Source organism: Drosophila pseudoobscura, chromosome X (genome assembly GCF_009870125.1).
Source record: "Drosophila pseudoobscura strain MV-25-SWS-2005 chromosome X, UCI_Dpse_MV25, whole genome shotgun sequence".
NCBI classification, from domain to species: domain Eukaryota; kingdom Metazoa; phylum Arthropoda; class Insecta; order Diptera; family Drosophilidae; genus Drosophila; species Drosophila pseudoobscura.
Window position 1 is genome coordinate 36210805 of NC_046683.1, and position 19852 is coordinate 36230656.

Below are 19852 nucleotides of genomic sequence, written 5' to 3' on the forward strand. Positions count from 1 at the left end.
AAATGATTTAGAATTTCTTTTATATACGTTTATAATTTAAAGCTTACTTGACTAAGGCCGAGTAGCTGCGCTACTAAAAATGCTGACAGCGGAACGGCCGCATTATGCATAAGCTGAAGAAGCGTGAGAAAGAATGTCGTATGCACATGCAGTGGATCATATTGTTTGCGCCGTGGCGTAGGGTGGCCAGAATATATCGAGTCGACCTGCCCTACCCTACCCTAGAAACCAGGTCAGATAATTGAATCAAATAATATCGCCCTCAAAATTGTTCAAAACATGATGCCGACCTTGATGCCACGATTTGTTTTTCAAATCATCGTAGCTAAATTTTTCTTTGGCTGTTGTATAAGTTGCTTCAACAGTAACAACAAGCAACACAATAATTTTTTTTTTTATGTTTTTCTATCTGTGATAATATTTTACATTCAAATCAAAATTACACCAACAAAAAAAACAGAGCCTGCATTCAGCTTTATTGCCAGGTATGAAAAAAAACGAGTTTAAAAAATTTGTATATCGGTACTCATCTTACTATTTACATTGACTTTGGTACAAAACATTATCGGTAGCATGATGCAATTATACAAGGCATGATGCAATTATACAAGGTGGTCTCGTCGGGAGCCGAAGTTCGTTGGTGTTGTCCCTTAGCGTCAGTGCATGCTTGCTTGTTGATGATGAAGGTTGTTCACGGACGATTTTTTTTATATATTCTTAACCCTTATGTCCCGACAACAAAAAATGGCATATTGCATATTATATAAATAGCATATACAAAAAATATCACAGAATCAGAAGTAATATTTATATATTATATAAAAGAACATTTTAATACAACTAAAAATGTTGAAGAAAAATTATTAATGGCTGCATTTTAAATATTAATATATTAGTAAAATCGTTTTATTTTAAAATTTTAAACCCCACATGCCTGTTAGGGGTTAATCAACATCAACATATGCCGTCTCACTCACACTCACTATACTATGTGCCTTTCATTCGCACTTATTGATAGCATATGTTAAGGGACTGACTTTTGCCGACGAGACACCACCTTGTATAATTGCAACATGATCGGTAGGATGTTATTTGGAAATAACTATGCGGTTCATAACTGAGATTTTTTAAATTCAAATTCATTCAAAATTGCGATTTAGACAGAATTTTTACAATTTGAGAGGGCTTGGAAAAATATAAACCATATTTGATTTACTTTGATACCACTAGAGTCTCCAAACAGAATCCGGTTGAAGGCTCTAGCTCTTATAGTCTCTAAAAACTGGGCCATTTATGGCCAAATCATTTTTTTTTTTTAATGCTGAAAAGTTTTTTTTCAACTGTTTTTTTTCGGTGCAATGCCTTTTAATTAAGTTCCTATTTAGCAAAGAGTGTGTGTGACGTTTCATTCGGATAGATTAAGAAAATGAGAGCCTGAGATTTTAAATGGAAACCGACGGATTTGGATATGTGGATATAGCTTGTAGTTCATATCTACATCTGCGCGTTAAAAATCATTTTAAGTAATCATCGATAAAAACGCACTCACCTCTCGTTCTGATAAATTTCCACTGATGAATTCATCTCTGCTAATTTCTCCTTTAGAAGTTGCAAATTTGAATTGACGAAGCTCAGTTCCAAGGCTACAGTATCGCGTAGTTTGCGGTTTGTTGTTACCTTATCGCAAGAACAATATAAGATAAGAATACCGTTACAAGGGTATAATTAAAATTTTGTTAAATTAGTACTTTAAATTTCAACCTTGTATAAATTCTCCGCTCCAGCTCGTAAGCGAAGTTCCTTGTTGATCTCTTGGTTTAGTTTACAACGACGACTTTGCAGCTTGCCGCGACATGTTGCAGCTCTCGGATCAGACCCCTGCAATATAATCGAAAATCATTTGTCCAATTCGATAGCAAACTAAAGAAGACATGTTTCTGATCGGTTTCTGAAGTTTCCCGTTCTTCATGTGTACAATTAAAACTGTGAAGTGCAAACAAATTATTATAGGCATTGTTGTGTTCCCCCAATGCCGGACTTACAACCTCAACATTTGCAGATGATAATGCTATCCTGTCTGTATAGATACCCTTTCAGAGCCAGCCCAAACCTGCCAGTCACCTGGGGGCCATACCATCTTCATTAAAACTTATAACACCTAAAGCACATTAAACATTCAATAAAAACATAACGTTTCTCTAATAATTAACAGTTTACGTCTTTTTGTTGTCTGACGACTGTTAAATCCTGGCTTCTAAAGACACCACCGAACAGTTTTGATGTTAAGGTCGGTACATATCGACTGAATAAACTCCCTTCTAACATCTTATGCCGTTTTGAGCCGATTTTCTATGCTCGAGCTCTTAATAATATGATCCAACCTTGATGGTCCTTTGGTGGTCTTCATTTTACTTCCGGATGGTTTTACCGGGTGTTTCATTTCCGGGTTTACTTATTTTATATTTTTTTCGATATTAAAACAAGTTGTTTATAGATCACAAAGAGAATATGTACGCATTTTTTTCTCTTTCGTTTTTTTGCGTATACATATGTAAGAACATATGTACATACAAGCAAATTTACTGGTCAGAGTAAGTGTAGATAGCAAAAATTAAAGGGAATTCCCTTTTTGTGGAAATTTAAGGGGGATTACATTTTTGCAATAGAAATGTGTTTGTATTTTGTGAACTATCAATGCAATCAGACGAGTTTGTTAAAGACATTTTTTATAGAACAAATTAGTTTTTCCTTAATTTTAACATTTTTTAGAGATAAGGAACACATCACCTATTTTTTCATACGATCAATGTCTTTTTTTACACGGTATTTTCAGGAACCAATCTACCGTATAAAAATATAATTAGGTGTATACTAGATTTTTGGTGAATGTTGATTTGTGTAACACCCAGAAGCTTTTCCGACCCCATTAAGTATGTATATTCTTGATCAGCATCAATAGCAAAGTCAAAATAAAGTCCTGTTGACGCCTAGTTCTCAGAGATTATAAGAGCTAGAGCAATTCAACTTTGTGTTTAGGGTTCTGTGATATAACACTGAATCAAGTCTGTTTCAAAATTTCGACACGCCCCCCACAAAGGACGAAAATTTATGCAATCCACAATTTTGAAGATACGAGAGAACCGAAACACACAGAATCATAGGAAATTACCATATCTACCATATTGCTGATCGGTTTAGATTGGTTTAGATCGGATCATTATTATAGCTGTAGCGTCATTTGAATATTAATAATTGTTATTAGGATAGTATTTCATGAAGTCTAGTGTAAGTTAGGCTAGGGCAAAGCGGGAGCGCAATAAAAGCTCGTTCTCTCGCTCTTGGCGAATTCGCCCCGCTTTGCCACCGTAGGTAAGGTAGGCTGAGAAGAAATTGTTTGAATATATGAAAAGAAGTCGAGAAAAATCCCTTAAATCGAACGCACGCACCCCTTTTCTTTCGTCGTATTAAAATAAAAAAAATTGCAGTCACCCGAAATTTCGGTATTGTTCTTTAGAAAAACTATTCTAAAATTTCATGGCGCCCCCGGGTGGACTCGCAATTTAAACGTACATATTAATTCAAGTGGAAAGGCAAAAAGTGACAGTGACACAGTGAAGAGAAGATAAATAGCCAAAATCTATTGTACATACATACATACATGTACATGCATATGTGCGGCAGCCAATTGCCAAATTGACCGCGACGTGTGTGCAAATAATCAAACAAACCAAAATAAAAATCACCGCGTCGGTCGTGCAATACCCTGTCTGCAGCTACATATACAAGAGGAGAGTACAGCACCTGGAATTTCCTATCTTCCCAAGAGGTATTTGTGCAAAAAATTGAAAACTCGAGTGAAGACGAAAAGATTAAAAAACTCGCAATTATTGTCTTGTGCTGAAACAATTGCACCTCGCTTTCAATTCTTGGCACATACGTATGACATAGTAGAGCTAGATTGCATGCTGTAGTTAGAGTTGAGCATATATATTAATACATATATACATACATATGTACATCTAACCCTCTTGGACGCAATAACTACATATATAACTCATTTTAACTGCAATCGCTGTCGCCCCTTTCTCGTTTTCGTTGTGTCAAATATATGTATAGTTGGGTCGTTGGCCAAGCACGCATACCAATACGCAGCTGCAGCGGTGAATTTTTTCGTCTCGCTTTCGCTCTTCACCGTTGCTTATCGTTGTTCTTTTGTTTGGCGCGCTTGATCCAAACCAAACACCAAGTGACGCGCTACCCTGTTTTCGTCGGGTATATTCGTTTGGTGTCAGTAGGATCCAACTATCAATTAAGACAAAGTCGTGCCTCGCAAATCAATTTAGCGTCGATCGTTGTCGGTGCATACGTATACACAACATTAATTCTTCAGAACTGCAGCGGTGAAATTTTTCGTTTTCGCTTGTCACCAGTGCAGTTCGTTGGTATCCTTGTGTGGTTTTCGTGTACGCGCCAGCCAAGCGACGCTCTACCCTAAATTTTTCGGGTATATTGGTTTTTCACCTCGTTTGGGTACAATTACCCATTATTAAATTGAGTGCCTCGGCATTAAATATTATTATTAGAAACGATCTTTCGCCTTCAGTTGCTTGTATTGAGAATCAATACCGGACCGTTTAGAAGCGGGGGATATTCCGCTGGTATTGACGGAGCTCGAGTGCAGACTCGAAACGCTGATGCGTAGCATTGACACGGCACGCGAACTTCAAGAGAAGATTGAAGATATAGACATTGACGATGAATTTGGAGTCGAGTTGGAAGAACTCTCAATTGTCACAAAGGCAAAATTAATGTCTCTCATTTGCGCATTAAAGACAGCTGATGAGACAATACCGGCAGTACCAGCTTATGGTGGCCCAACTCGTGCTCGCCTTCCGAAGTTAGCTCTGCCGCAGTTCAGCGGCAACTTTTCGGACTTTAAAAACTTCATAGGTTTATTTGAGACTCTAGTTCATAATGACCAAAGCATTCCAATTATCGAAAAGTTCAACCATTTGCTTTCGTGTCTCTCCGGTGAAGCGTTGGGAACAGTTATGGCTTTCCAAGTAACCGAGACCAACTATGAGAAAGCAATGGCTAGCTTAAAATGAGTCTACGATAATGATTGTCTGATCTTTAAAAATCACATTGATGCCCTATATAATCTTCCCAAAATGACCCAACAATCAGCATCGTCCTTAAGGAACCTTATCGATACCGCCTCATCCATATATGGTTCGTTGTTGTCGATAGGCGATGATAAAAAGATCTCGAATGCGATGATTATTCATCTCGTCTTGAGCAGAGTCGATCCGGTGACCAAAGAGAAATGGGAAGAACAGCTCGATTATGACAAACTGCCACTTTGGACGGACTGTGAAAAGTTGCTTAATCGCAGACATCAGCATCTTTCGGCCGAAAATTCGGACAAACCAAAGCAGGAGCAGAAAGCTGTGCCAAGCAAGCCGCATAATCGGAGCTCATTCGCGTGTTCCACCGCGAATACTAAAAATCAACAATGCAGCTACTGCAATGCGAAAGGCCATTTTTTGACAGAGTGCAGTCCATTTGGTCGGCTAGCAGTAATGCAAAGGTTCGAATTCGCAAAAACTGCATCCTTGTGCATCAATTGTCTGCAGCCAGGCCACTCTGTAGTACGATGCAAAGCTAAGAAGTGTCGAGTGTGTGGCTGCTCACACCATACCTTATTGCATAGGTACACAGTGGCGAATAAAAGAATAGCGTTACCATCACCCCCAGAGAATTCTTCTCCTCCTCCCAATCAGAATCAACCTTCCACTTCGCATGCTCTCCATGCGACAGCTATGGATAGAGTTATTCTGGCTACGTCGATCGTAAGCGTCCGAACAAATAATGGTGAACATGTTTTGGCCCGAGCTCTGCTTGACTCGGGGTCTCAAACCAATTTTATAACTGAGGACTTAGCACAGCGCTTACAGATCCGTAGGGAGGAGTCGTGTATCAACTTGCTTGGTATTGGTGAATCCAATTCACAAGTCAAGAAAGGTGAAGTCGCGAATTACTGGTAGTGAGTTTTCGGTTGATTTCTGGATTCTAAAGTCCATTTCGGGGTATCACCCTGATCAGACACTTAACGTGAGTGACTGGAAAATCCCGAAGAACTTACCACTTGCAGACCCATATTTCTTCAAGCCACAGAAGATAGATATGTTGATAGGTGCAGAAACATTTCTCGAACTTCTATCTGTTGGTCAGATTCGACAAGGTCCTGACTATCCAACTCTGCAGAAAACGCTTCTCGGCTGGATTGTGTCGGGCAGATACACTCCAAAGGTGACTGCCACCCAAGAAGCTAGGAATTGTTTGAGTTGTCGAGAAGAGTCAGTGATCCACATCGACAATACATTACAAAAGTTTTGGTCACTGGAAGAATTGCCGTCTTCTAAAAAGTCTTTATCTCCTGAACACAAGTTATGTGAAAAGCATTATAGAAGGACTACTCAGGTCGTGCCTTCAGGTCGGTTTGAAGTAAGACTGCCGTTCAAATCAGATCCCAGTATCTTAGGCAACTCCTTTGAAGTGGCTAAACGGCGGTTTTTATCGCTTGAAAAAAGATTGTCTCGTGACCCCGAGTTGCAGAAAATGTACTTGGAGTTCATGGAAGAGTACCTCTCCTTGGGTCACATGTCTACCACAGACAACACAATCCCCAAAACTCCACATTATTTCATTCCACATCAGTGTGTGTTGAGGCCTCAAAGCACGTCGACCAAGCTCCGCGTCGTTTTCGATGCGTCTTGTAAAACGTCCTCTCAGGTGGCCTTGAACGACATATTGATGGTCGGTCCTACGATACAGGATGAGCTGTATTCGACATTGCTCCGATTCAGACTACACAGGTACGCCTTGACAGCCGATGTTAAGAAGATGTATCGCCAAGTCTGGGTCGCTGATGCGGATAGACAATTCCAGCTCATAGTGTGGAGAAGAGACCCGTCTGAGTCCTTGAGAATATACCAGCTCAACACCGTAACATATGGGACTGGACCAGCCCCATTTTTGGCAATTCGGTGTTTGAAGAGGTTGAGTGAGTCTGCAAAACTCTCATTCCCTAAAGCTGCTGAAGTTATTGACTCCGACTTCTATGTCGATGACATGTTGACTGGTGCTGGTTGCGTAGAGGAGTTAAAGACAATTAAGTCTGATGTGGCTCAGGTTCTTCAAACCGCTGGGTTTGAATTGACTAAATGGTTTTCGAACTCACCTGAGGTCACCGCATCCGAGAGCACAGTTAAACCTATAATGATCTCGGACTCAGAGTCAACTAAGGCGTTAGGAATATCGTGGCTGCGTTAAGGGAAAGATCCTACCTCGATTTGTGCATACTGATCCCATGTCACCGATTCAAGTACATGCCTTTGCCGACGCATCCGTGAGAGCTTATGGAGCCTGCGTCTATATCCGAAGAAAGACTGAAGAAGATTTCGAGGTCTCATTGTTGACTGCAAAGTCGAAAGTAGCGCCGCTCAAGACGAAAACGCTCCCAAGTCTTGAGTTATGTGCCGCTCACCATCTCGCAGACCTTTGTCACCGAATCAAATCACTGCTCAAGGTTCCAATTGAGAAAATGATATAATGGTCAGATTCAGAAGTTACTCTTCATTGGATCAGATCCGAACCGAGTAGCGGAGATTCAAGAGTGGTCAAGTGAAGCTACGTGGCGGCATGTGCCAACAAAACAGAACCCAGCAGACATAGTTTCGAGAGGTTATGACGTAGAGGAAATCGTGCAGTCGATCTGGTTTGGTGGACCAGAGCTCTTAAAGTTTAAAGAAGAGAGCTGGCCCAGAAATCCACACTTAGAGCTTTCCGAAGAAGAGCTACAGATGGAAAGTCGGAAGAAATCGGTCGGACTGACCGTCGCGGCCAAGCCAAATTACTTAGTGGATGTAATCGAGGGATACTCGTCACACCTCAAACTGCTAAGAGTGTTCGTTTTCGTGTTCCGCTTCATCCGAAAATGCAAAGACAAAAGTCTCAACTTTGGAAAAATTCCGTCATCCGTAGAATACGACGAGGCTTTTCTAAAAATAGTCGAAATAACACAGAAAAATGAGTCTCAAGAAGATATTGAAAGGGTTCGTAAAGGCACCAAGTTAGGCCCCAGTCTTCAGCGCTTGAATCCCTTCATCCATGAAGAGGCTGGGACATGGTGCTCTTTTTCGTTGTTGCGAGTTGGGGGGCGACTAGTTAACGCTCCTATGTCATATAATGCCAAGTTTCCTTTGTTATTGACAAAACGCTCGCAGTTTGTGCAGACATACGTTCGCTATCTGCATCAAACGAATTTTCATGCCGGCCCACGAGCACTCCTGAGTATCCTTAGACAGCGCATTTGGATAGTGAATGATCAGGCGGTATGCAGGGCGACAGTTAGGTCGTGTATTCGTTGCTTTAAATGCAAGCCGCTACTCCAGACCCAAATGATGGGCAACTTACCCGCAGACCGGCTCCGTGGTCTCCGCCCATTTTCAGTATGTGGCGTTGATTTTTGTGGCCCAGTCCACTGGAAAATTCGTGGAAGGCCCCCTTATAAGTCCTACATAGCGTTATTTGTCTGTTTTGCGTCCAAGGCGGTTCATTTAGAAATTGTCTTCGATTTGACGACTAATTCCTTCTTGTTGGCATTCCAAAGGTTCGTCGGTCGTCGAGGATGTCCGCAACGCGTGAACTGCGACAACGCGACAAATTTCGTCGGAGCAAGTCGCCACTTCAGCGAACTGCGAAAGAAGATCGAGGCGGAAGCGGACGCGATACGCGAATTTGCGTCAAGAAGCGGGTGCGAGTTTGCCTTCATACCGCCTCGAGCACCGCACATGGGCGGACTTTGGGAGGCCGGTGTGAAGTCTGCCAAGGGCCTACTCCTACGCGCCATCGGAAGCGCTCTCCTCACCGCAGAGGAGCTGGAGACCGTGCTGTTCGGGATCGAGGCGGTGCTCAACTCGCGCCCGCTAGGACCCCTAAGCCCAGACCCAAGCGACGGAGACGCGCTGACTCCCGGGCACCTGCTGACAGGCGGGCCGCTCATCGCACCCCCAGCACCCAGGACCCCGGACCAGGAGGGTCTGAGCTGCTTAAAGCGATGACGGCTTGTCTCGTCAGCCAGGCAAATTTTCTGGCAGCGATGGTCCCGGGAGTATGTGCTGGGATTACAAATCAGATGCAAGTGGCACCAGGAGGAGCCAAACATAAAGGAAGGCGACCTAGTAATCGTCGCCGAGGACAACCTGCCCCCTCAACAGTGGCTCCTAGGAAGGGTGGTCGGAACAACCGCCGGGCAGGACGGAAGGGTCAGAGTGGTCGAGCTAAGGACGAGCAGCGGAGCCACGTTCAGGAGGCCGATACACAAATTGGCGCTTCTGCCAATGGTTTGAAGCCTTCCAGGCCTTCAACGGGGCCGGTGTAGCGTCATTTGAATATTAATAATTGTTATTAGGATAGTATTTCATAAAGTCTAGTGTAAGTTAGGCTAGGGCAAAGCGGGAGCGCAATAAAAGCTCGTTCTCTCGCTCTTGGCGAATTCGCCCCGCTTTGCCACCGTAGGTAAGGTAGGCTTAGAAGAAATTGTTTGAATATATGAAAAGAAGTCGAGAAAAATCCCTTAAATCGAACGCACGCACCCCTTTTCTTTCGTCGTATTAAAATAAAAAAAATTGCAGTCACCCAAAATTTCGGTATTGTTCTTTAAAAAAACTATTCTAAAATTTCAATAGCTATAAGAAACAAATGGAAATGCAGTAGCTACGGTATGCCTTTCACGCGCTAACTCATTCCCTTTCTATCTCACACACTCTATCAGGTTTTTCTTGTTTGACACCCAGAAGGCCGATCCTCTGCAAAGCTCATAGTACTCGGTACACACAAATACCAATTTTCATTAGACTTAGTTTGCGGTCAATTTTGTTAATATCACTGTTGCCCAAAGGACATCCAAAACTGTATAGCTGATTTCGAGGTTTTTCGGACCACTAAAAATTCGAAATTTTCAAAGGTGACACTTTTGGGCTTTTGACAAATTTTCTGTTGGATAATTCCCCTTGTAGATCCATACTTCCTTTTTACTAAACAAAAATATCTTAACAGCGTTATCTTTTACCAGATAGGTGCTAAAATTCGTAAATAGTACTGCAAACAAATCTTCAACAACTCCTTTGAAAAAAAAAAGGGACAATACAAAATTTTTGCAGATATAATGATATACGAAAACAGATTCATTATGTCTAACATAATAGTTGTTCAATGGTCTTCCAGAAATCTATAAATCTGGCAAAGAGTGGAGCGTTTGTACCTGATGTAGCTTCGGTACATGACCCAAATTCTGCCCGCAAATATATTTCACTGATGCGATGTCTGCACGGGAGATACATATAAGAGTTTTTAGTCTAATAGTTTCCTCAAGCCAAATGTAGCATCGTTAATTAGAATTGGACGTAGTTGTATCAGCTCCAAGCGTTTTCAAATCGCGCTTAAACTTTATATTTTTTTGTACACCCAAATCAACATTTTTAGTCCCGGAGACCAATGATTCTGACACATTATTTTTTTTTATTTGAAATATCATCAAACGTTATTATTAAAATTTGTTGGCGAATCAAACACCAAATAAGGCCGGGAAGCTCATGAGATCTAGTTGAAAATGATAAGCTATAAGAATGCAAGTATTTTGCATAAGGATACTTAATACTAAACAGATATCACTGGACAAAAAAAAAGTTATTTTAATTAAATTTGTATAATACAAATTTAAAATTATTTTTAATATCAATTTATGTTTTAAAAAATATAAAATTGTATAAAGTCTTTTTATAGCCGATACTCAAAATGGATGTGTGTAACGTCCAGAAGGAATCAGCATCAATAGCCGAGTCGATTAAGCCCTGTCCGTCCGAGCTAGAGCAACGATGTTTTGGATCCAGACTTCTGTGATATGTCACTGTTACAAGAATATTTCAAAACTTCGCCCCGTCCACTTCCGCCCCCACAAAGGACGAAAATCTGTGGCATCCACAATTTTAGAGATACGAGAAAACTAAAAACGCATAATCATAAAGACTAACCTTATCTATGAGATTGTTGAATCTGGATTAGTTCGGATCATTTTTATAGCCAAAAGGAACAAATTAATTTGCAGTGGCTACGCAGCGCCCGACGACATGTTCAGACACGTTTTCTGTCTCTCCCGCACGCACACATTGTCGCTCAGTGTAGCCATGCTGACTTTGTATCGGGTATAATCGTAGAGTTGCGGTCGCCGCAGGAACCCACAACGTTCCCCCTCGTTATTTTTAATTTTTATTGAAAAAACTAGCTGTAGTCTGCCACTTTTCGCGTTTCGCTCTTCCTTAGTTCCCTTCCCACCTTCCCTAGTTCAAAACGTCTAATGAATAGACCTCGGAATTTGCATATTTTTAAAGGATTAAGATAGAAAAATTCTGATGACACTTAAGTTCATTTCATGAAAAGTAGATTTGAAAACGATCTGCATATTTTAATTATTTTTTGTATATTTGCATGAAATGCATATGCATAATATATGCCAAAATATGCAAAAAATGCAAAGTATATGCAAATTATGCAAAAAATATGCAACAAAATAATCAAATCAAAAAAAATTTAAAAGCGAATTGGAGGTTGTATAGGTATTGAAATTGCAGTAAACAAATACAATTTTTTTCTAAATTATTTATTAAGAGGCTCTGACGTTTCTCTCAAAAAATCATTTTGTAAGCGGAAAAGCTTCTATCAACGTCACAGGAAGTAATTGGAGCAAATTTATATTTTACTATATTTTCATTTGTGACTGGTTCGATTCCAGACTATTTATTTTTGAAATGATTTTAAAATCAGGATTTCTTTTCAAAATTGCTTCAAATTTCTTTTTTAAATCCATTCCAAAATCACCAGTTATGTTATAGACTATTGTCTATTTTCAGCTTCCTTGAATAAGTCCATTGACTTTGCTAATGTTATTATTTCGGCATCTCTCTCGAAGTGGGATTTTATATATATAAATTCTTGGTGTAGTTGTGAATTTTCAGCATCTTCTGGGTTCAGTGTTTCAAGAACATAAAATGCAAATTTGGAATCTTTTTATTTACCAAAATAAAATATTTTTTGTTGACAAACATAGTACTTCTTTTATTCCCTCCATGTTATCTGCATAAAATGATGCCGCCTTCAACCATGTACCCCATCTGGTTATGATCGGTTCTGGTGGTAACTCCTTATTGAGTATTTGTTTGTAGCGTTGTACTCTGAGCGGAGCTTGTATCAAAAATTTGTTCACACAGGATATGAACGAGTTAGCGCTGAAACGATGTTCTTACTTTTTCAGCTATTAAATTTAATCCGTGTGCTAAAAAAGTTATATGTATGAGATTCGGGTACAAAACTTCAAACTTTTTTCCAGCTTTTATCATATGTGCCACAGCATCCGTTATGAGTAACAAATCTTTTAACTCATTACCGTAAGGCCACAATATACGAATGCTGTCGTTCACAAATCGAGAAACAGTTGCATTATTTACTTCCTCCAACTGTTTACAGGACAATAAAAATGAGGATGAAGATTCCTTTTCGCTTAATGTTCCTACAATCGAATTCGCGACATATTGCCCTTGCTTATCCGTAGTTTCGTCGACTGATATCAAAACGCTTTCGTCTTTTATACTTTCGCGAATTTTCTGGATAGATTGTTGGTAGGATTTATCCAAGTACTTCTTTCTGAGAGAACTCTCATCAGGAATTTGTTTCCCGGTGTATGTTTTCAGGAAATTATTAAATGTAGCATTGCTAAGCTCATTCCATGTTATATTTTCCGCAATCAACACTGTACATAGATCCATTTTAAATTCATCGTTTGAATTGTCTGAAAAGCTGCTAGACGTGTTGCTGGAAGGTGCATTTTCGTTGGATGCTTTGGACCTTCTGTGAAGTGCAGTAGCAATATGCTGCTGCAATTGACGTCTTTTTTCGCAAGGAATATAAAACATTAAAAGCGTTAGAACGTATGCAAGAGACTGAATATTGAAAGTTCACCCTTTAAAACCCTTTTCGGAAAGGCTGCTAGACCATGTTCCCAAAAAATGTCTTTTATACCTGTTAAATTTTCGGCATTTCACTACACTTCACCTCAAGGACTGTAGAAAAGTAAAGCAAACGCGCAAATCAATAGCTCAAACTAACGCCAGAGATAAAACTGATACAGTAAAAATATGTTACAGAGAGACTTCATATAAAGAAGCTGCACATCTTTGGTGTTGTCATAAAGCTTTGCTCTGGTTTCCAGTCCGCCTTTCGAAAAGAACAAAAAAGCTTTGCTCTGATTTTAAGTCGGGCTTGCGATAAGAACTACACAACAATATATCGTAAAGCGTTGGAAAAGGGAAAGTAGTATAGCTTCAATTTTTCGATGAAATTCGTGTGCATATATTTTGCATATTTTTTGCATATGCTGCGTGTATTTTCCATATTTTTGGCATATTTTTTTTCATATGTTTTGCATATTTTCAATATGCATTCAAATTCGTTATATTTGAATGATCGAACGTCCAAATACAAATTTTTGTAACAATCTGATGAAAATATACACATATGCAAAATCCGAGGTCTAGTTATGAATAACCTTACACTTGGGAACGATGTTTCGTGCCACGTGTTCCGCAGGTACTGCTGTTGCCTTTCGCTAGTATGGTGAATCTATAAATATGTTCAATACAAATTTATTTCGACTTTTAAAAAAAATTAATACCAGATTTAAAAAAAATAAAAATAAAATAAAACCCAGAAAAAAACGAAGGGGAACGTTGCGAGCCTCTGCTGCGACCGCAATTCTACATTTATACCCGTAAATAGTCAGAATGGTGCCAGACGGTGCTATTACTGAACGACACGACAAAGAGTGCGTGAGAGATAGAAAATCAGTCAGAACATGTCGTCGGGCGATGCGAAGCCACTGCAAATAGACTTGTTCCTTTTGGTTATAATAATGTTTCGATCTGATCCAGGTGGGCGAAATTTTGATATACACTTGTGCAGGTTCGATATCGCAGGATTGTGGATACCGAATTTGGTTGAGATCTAGGCGCTCACTTTTGGCAATAGGCAAAGCCGACCATGAAACGTGTGTGTTACAGAGAGACAGAGCGAGATAGAATGAAATAGTTTTCTTCATTTTGGCTATAATAATGATACGATCTGGTTCAGATTCTGCAGACTAGAAGATATATTAATTCTCTACGACTCTGCGTCTTTGGCTTTCTCGTATCTTTAAATTGTGGAAGCCGCAGACGTGCGTCTTTTGTGGCGTCGGAAGGGGGCGTGGAGAAGTTTTAAAATACACTTAAAACAGTGACATATCACAGACGTCTGGATACAAAATTTCGTTGCTCTAGCTCTTAGTCTTATAGTCTAGCTTACTAGGCGCTCATAGGGACAGATGGACGGACGGACAGACAGACATGGCTCTATCGACTCGGCTATTAATGATGATCAATAAAACAGCCCCACAAAAAAAAAGTTCCATGCGCGGCTGACCAGAGTATCCTATACCTATGTATTTTGGGGCCCTGAACCCGAATTTAAGGTAAAATTTGCTCTATCACGTCAGGTTTTTTCTAACCTAAAAAACGAATATGGTCGAAACATGGATTGGCTTAAAACTCGTCACTCGAGGGGCTGTGTAATATATGTATGTATAAGTTATCCGATCCAGCCGGATACACCTCCCTCCCTCCCGCATTTGGTTCTCGACCCTACAGCGGGTCAATGAGCTTAAAAATTTTCATATGAACCAAATACAGCACATGCCTCGTCGCGTAACAGAGCACGAGAGTTGCAGCGTTGACAGAGACACTTGCCCAGACAACCCAACAACAACTATGGGGCCGTGTAACGTGGGAAACTGCCGCTGCTCAACATAACACCGACCCGTGTGCCATGTCAGCAGATTAATGCACCGGCGATTGCGCAGCCTGCGGCCGTGGACGTAACATTAAGACTTTCATGGTTGTGTAAATTTAGATTCTCTTTGACCTCCAACGCGGAACAATAAATCTCGCTTCGACGAAGTAAATAATAAATACTATGAGTTACGTTGATTCTACTTAACTTAGTATATATATTTGTGCATATTTATTTTAGTATATATATATTTTTTCTTGTATCGTATGTTTGGATACATCATTATTTAAGTTATAATAAACAATGAAATCGAGAACCGACGGCGTTTATATAATTTTTATAATTTATAATCAACCTTTTTAAAATAAGGAAATAAATGTGTAATTATATTATTGTAATATTTTATATTTTGTAATACAAATCAAATAAATAACAGCTTTTATGTTATTTCCCGCGCCCTCGTGTACCATACCCCACCCTGCCCATTCACCATTTATTTTGTGGCGGTAGGTCAGTTCATCAAAAGACCCAAAATTAGAACCAAACTTAAATTTAAGTTCTAGAGGCCAGCAATACTAGAACATACATAAGCAAAGTACGTGAGAATGCGTGTGCACCCATACATTCAAATATTCTGGAGGACCCTCTAGTACTGGCGGTGGCGATTGACCATGCCCGAACTACTGATTTGGCTGGTTCCTACATGGGTACTTTCCGGACTAACCCTATCGTAAACGAACGCCGAACCACTCAAAGAAGAGACAAAAAATGTTGCTCTGTATACTCTACAACCCACCGCGCACCAGCCACCGAACTAGTTCGGTTGGGATGCAACGTCTCACCAGTAGACGAAAAAACGAAAAAGCATGAGAGGAAAATGAAGAGAGCAGGTGGCTAAAAATGATGCTGATCTGCTCTTCTCCTTTCCCTTTTCTGTTTTCGGTAATTTCATTGCTAGAATGTTCTTTGCGTTTGGCGTTTGTGCAAATCAGTGCGGCTGTCCAAGTGATTATAATTATTCAATTTTAAACAGTTATTCAAAGCAAATGTATAGCAAACGGCATTTGCGTAGGCTCAATAAAGAAATATAAGACAAATATGCAGCCAAACATAATCGTGCTAGCGGGGAAACAGTGTCGTGCAGTGAAATAGAAAAAGTTGAAGGCCGCGAAATAGGAGAGACAATCGACGAAAATGAAACAAATGGAAAGTGACACTGAAAAATTTAAAGAACTTCTTTAGAGTTCTGATTGGTAAGCTTATATGCTTTTGGTTTTTTTGTATTCCTATTATATATGTATTTTATATTTATAGATGCCATAACTGTAGGTACGGGGACTGGATCAGCTGAAGTCCAGATTAGGAAAGCCCTACAGCTGCAAAAAAAACGTTTTTTCAAAAACAGTACCACCGCGAACAGCAGACCTTAATTAGTAAATTTAAAAACTTAAATGAAATATGTATATAATAAAATAAAAATTTAAATATGAAATTAAATGAAGATTGATAACCTACTTCATGGGTACCCATTTAACTAGCTACTACATGGGTACCCATTTCACTAGCTACTAGACGAGTACCCATATCACTAGTTCGGGGGTAAACGATGTGGTGTCACTGGTCCCCATGTCGTAGGACATTGCGGGTAAAAATGGAAATGATGAAAAGCATTGTTAAGGGTTAGTAAAGAAAGTACGCCTGGTCTGTTAGGGAGTGGTGATATCACCACCTCCGAACTAGTTCCCAGTACTGCTGGGGAACAACAGAAATTAGCATCAGCATCAGATCTCTGAAAACGAAAAAGCATATTTTTCTCGAAACATATTGCGTGTATACTAATACATGCAAAGATGTTCTCTCTGCGCTCTCTCATGATCAGACGTCAGCACCCGAACGCCAGAGCCGAAGTCTCTGGGGTATTCGAACCGGTAACCAAGCGTGTGACAATTTCTAGTATGAACTGGCACATCTATATACTTTATGGTTAGTGGCAATATCAAACAAATTGTCCAAAGTTTGAACAAAATTTTCTCTACGCGATCTATACTTTTCTGAGACTTTTTTAGCATGAAGGTCTCTCCAAGCTTGATGTAAACATAGTAGCTTCTTTACACAGATAGGCAAAGATTTTGTGGCTATTCTTGCTTTTTCCCCAAAAGATAATGCATTCGCGAAGCTACAGATTAGCACTTCCATTTGTTGTAATTTTTATTTCACGCGTATTGTAAAACAGAACCGCAAGCACTTGGCGATTCGACGGAAGTTTTGCGCCAACTAGTTGATGATTTATATCACAAACTAACAAAAATTTGCGGTTTGGAGCTGCGTAACACTTGCGACAGTGCTAAAAATATTATATTGTGTTTTATTACTTGGTAAACGCTTTGCCGTCAAATACACAAAAGTAACGGGGTCTGCCATATGTTCATGGAACAGTGAACAGAGATGCCACATCGCTTTATAAAAACCCAAGTATTCGTTATGATTTAAATGTAACCTTTTTGTTATATATGAATGTTATATATATTTAAAACATATACTTTTAAATGTATATATATGTTTGATATATTATATTTTTAGTCAGATAAGGAATATAAATTAAATTTGATGCGAGTAAAAAACAGGTTGCCAGAAACCTAAATGTAAAATGTACGCGTGGTTAAAATCACAACTTCTAACACAATTCGGCACGGTTTAATGAAATTTAAAAAAGCCAAAATAAAATTTTTTAGTTATTTGGATATAAAAGTTTAGAGTATATAGTATATAAAAAATAAAGGGTATGCGTGTTCAAATTTTACTTTCAAAAAATAAGGGACACTCTGATTGAGCTCTTATACGAGTTGTAAACAATTTTTGGCTTTCTAAGACGAAAAAAATCTCAATCTTTGGCTTCCGTCTAATTGGTTTTTCAAAACATAAACAATCTCAATCTTTGGCTCCCACCACAAGCTAAAATTGGAATCGGAGTGTTTATAGAAAAATGTTTACCAAAAGGGACTCACGATGCATAAATCAAAAAGTTAGAGTTAGAGTTTTAAAAACGTAATACACTACCGCTGTTATTTAATTGGCGCCCAACGTCGTTCGACGCTACATAAAAGGCACCGAAAAGTAAAAGTGTTGTTCCGTGACGAAACTCGAAGGAAAATTAATTAATTAATTAATGTAAACGCAGAGTGACTGTAAGATATAAGAGGGAGAACAAGTGAGATAAAGAAAAAAAGGAAGAAAAAACCGAGAAAAATACTCAAGACACTACACAAATAAAAAGGAAAAACTATTATTAAAACCTAAGAAGGAAGCACATAAATTAAAAGCAAAACTTAAGAAGGAAGAGCCAAAAGTACGATTTATCAATAACTTTCGACGGAAGACCCCAAAGACCCCACCAACTAAACCTCAGATAGAAGACCCCGAAGGAAGATTGAGCAACAAAAAACATAAGAGGAAGAACCCTGTGTGGATAATTAGTGAGCAACCATTAATTAAAAACGTATAACGGAAAAGCAAAGTAATAGTACATAGTATATAAGTTTAAATAGTATTAGCATTGCACTATCTAAAGGTTTCGTAGTAGTATAATACCAAAACACGGTGGATCAACTAACTTTGGAATTCAAAAGATGGTTGACTCAGAGACAAGAGACAAGATCTGACCGCAGATATGGTCAAGCAATTGATAGCAGTTCAAATTTCACCAGTTAAGGAGCAAATATTAATGAAACAACAGTTTAAACAACAGATTAATGATTTTTGGCAAGCGTTTATTTCGTCGGTAGGTGTTGATCTTGGAATTACTGGCAGCGTTTGGCGGACATCGCCAGACAGTAGAATAATAGCGCCTTCAAAAAAACTCGAGTCATTGCGTAGATCTTTCAATGTTCGGTTAATTGCTTCAAATGCACGTTTATGCGCCATTGTGCATTCGTCCCAGATGATGATTTTCGATGCTGACAAAACTGTGGCCATTGCGGAGTTTTTTACAATATTATATATAGGTTCCTCAATATGGTGACTGAGCCGTACGGTAACCTTCTAACAATGTGGCTGATATTCCAGAAGAAGCCACAGCAACCGCAATATTGGATATCGCACGAACAGGGGCTAAAACTATTGACATGAGGATTGTCTTACTAGTTCCACCAGGGCCATCCAGGAAATATAAACCACCATTTCCATCATCAATGGCCTTCATTAATGTAACATAAACTTCTTGTTGTTGGGGATTCATATATGGACCTTGACATGCAATGACTGCATCTTTCAAGAGGCGATGCAATTACTGCACCGTCAAGTGGCACGTGTGTCAGCAGCAGAAGGCTGTTACGCGGGATTCGCGCGCAAAACGCAGCTCTCTTTCCGCCCAACCGACCGAGGGGCGCTGACGCAGGACGCGCGAGGTGTTAACCGAACCGAAAGCGAACATGCAGGAAAGATAGCTGTGGAGCATTACACTTACTAAATATGCATTCAAAATACAAATACAAATACCACTACAATTACTAATTATTAGAAAGGTGTGTGAGGATTAGTAAATTAATAAGAAGAAGGAAGTTAGTGGTTGTTAGGACCTTAAAAGAAAAGTCTAGACATTTGCGAGTTGAGTTGTAAATTCAAACTAAATTTTATTCTTAAAATCAGAGCCTTATATGTGATTTGACAATGAGGTAGGAGGTACAATTTGGTAGTCTATAATTATCGTTAGACCTACGCAGAGGATACACTTCACTGAGGGTGTCTATTTGTGTACATGCTTACATTAGTTTTATTTTAGGACCGCATTTGTTAAGTGTTTTCTCCACTTTTGTTTTGTTGTCGTATTAATGGGTTACAGATCTCTGTTTACACCAGTGTAGACATAACTTGTCTACTTTATGTGATTTCTTTAGATTTCGGTGTTGTTACATGA

General features: G+C 39.4%; 1 protein-coding gene across 6 annotated transcripts in view; it reads right to left on the reverse strand.

The window, feature by feature from the left end:
* Positions 1-19852, reverse strand: part of Rhp (GTP-Rho-binding protein rhophilin) — a 120393-nt gene that overhangs the window by 5558 nt on the left and 94983 nt on the right. For 5 of the 6 annotated variants that reach the window (XM_033384513.1, XM_033384512.1, XM_033384511.1 and 2 more), the window contains 2 exons: positions 1762-1878; positions 1550-1677 (listed from right to left, as the gene is read on the reverse strand). In XM_033384513.1, coding sequence (XP_033240404.1) covers positions 1550-1677; positions 1762-1878 — 245 coding nt within the window. Of the gene's footprint in view, positions 1-1549; positions 1678-1748; positions 1879-19852 lie in introns of those variants that run through there. The other variant, XM_033384515.1, reaches the window with a different exon arrangement.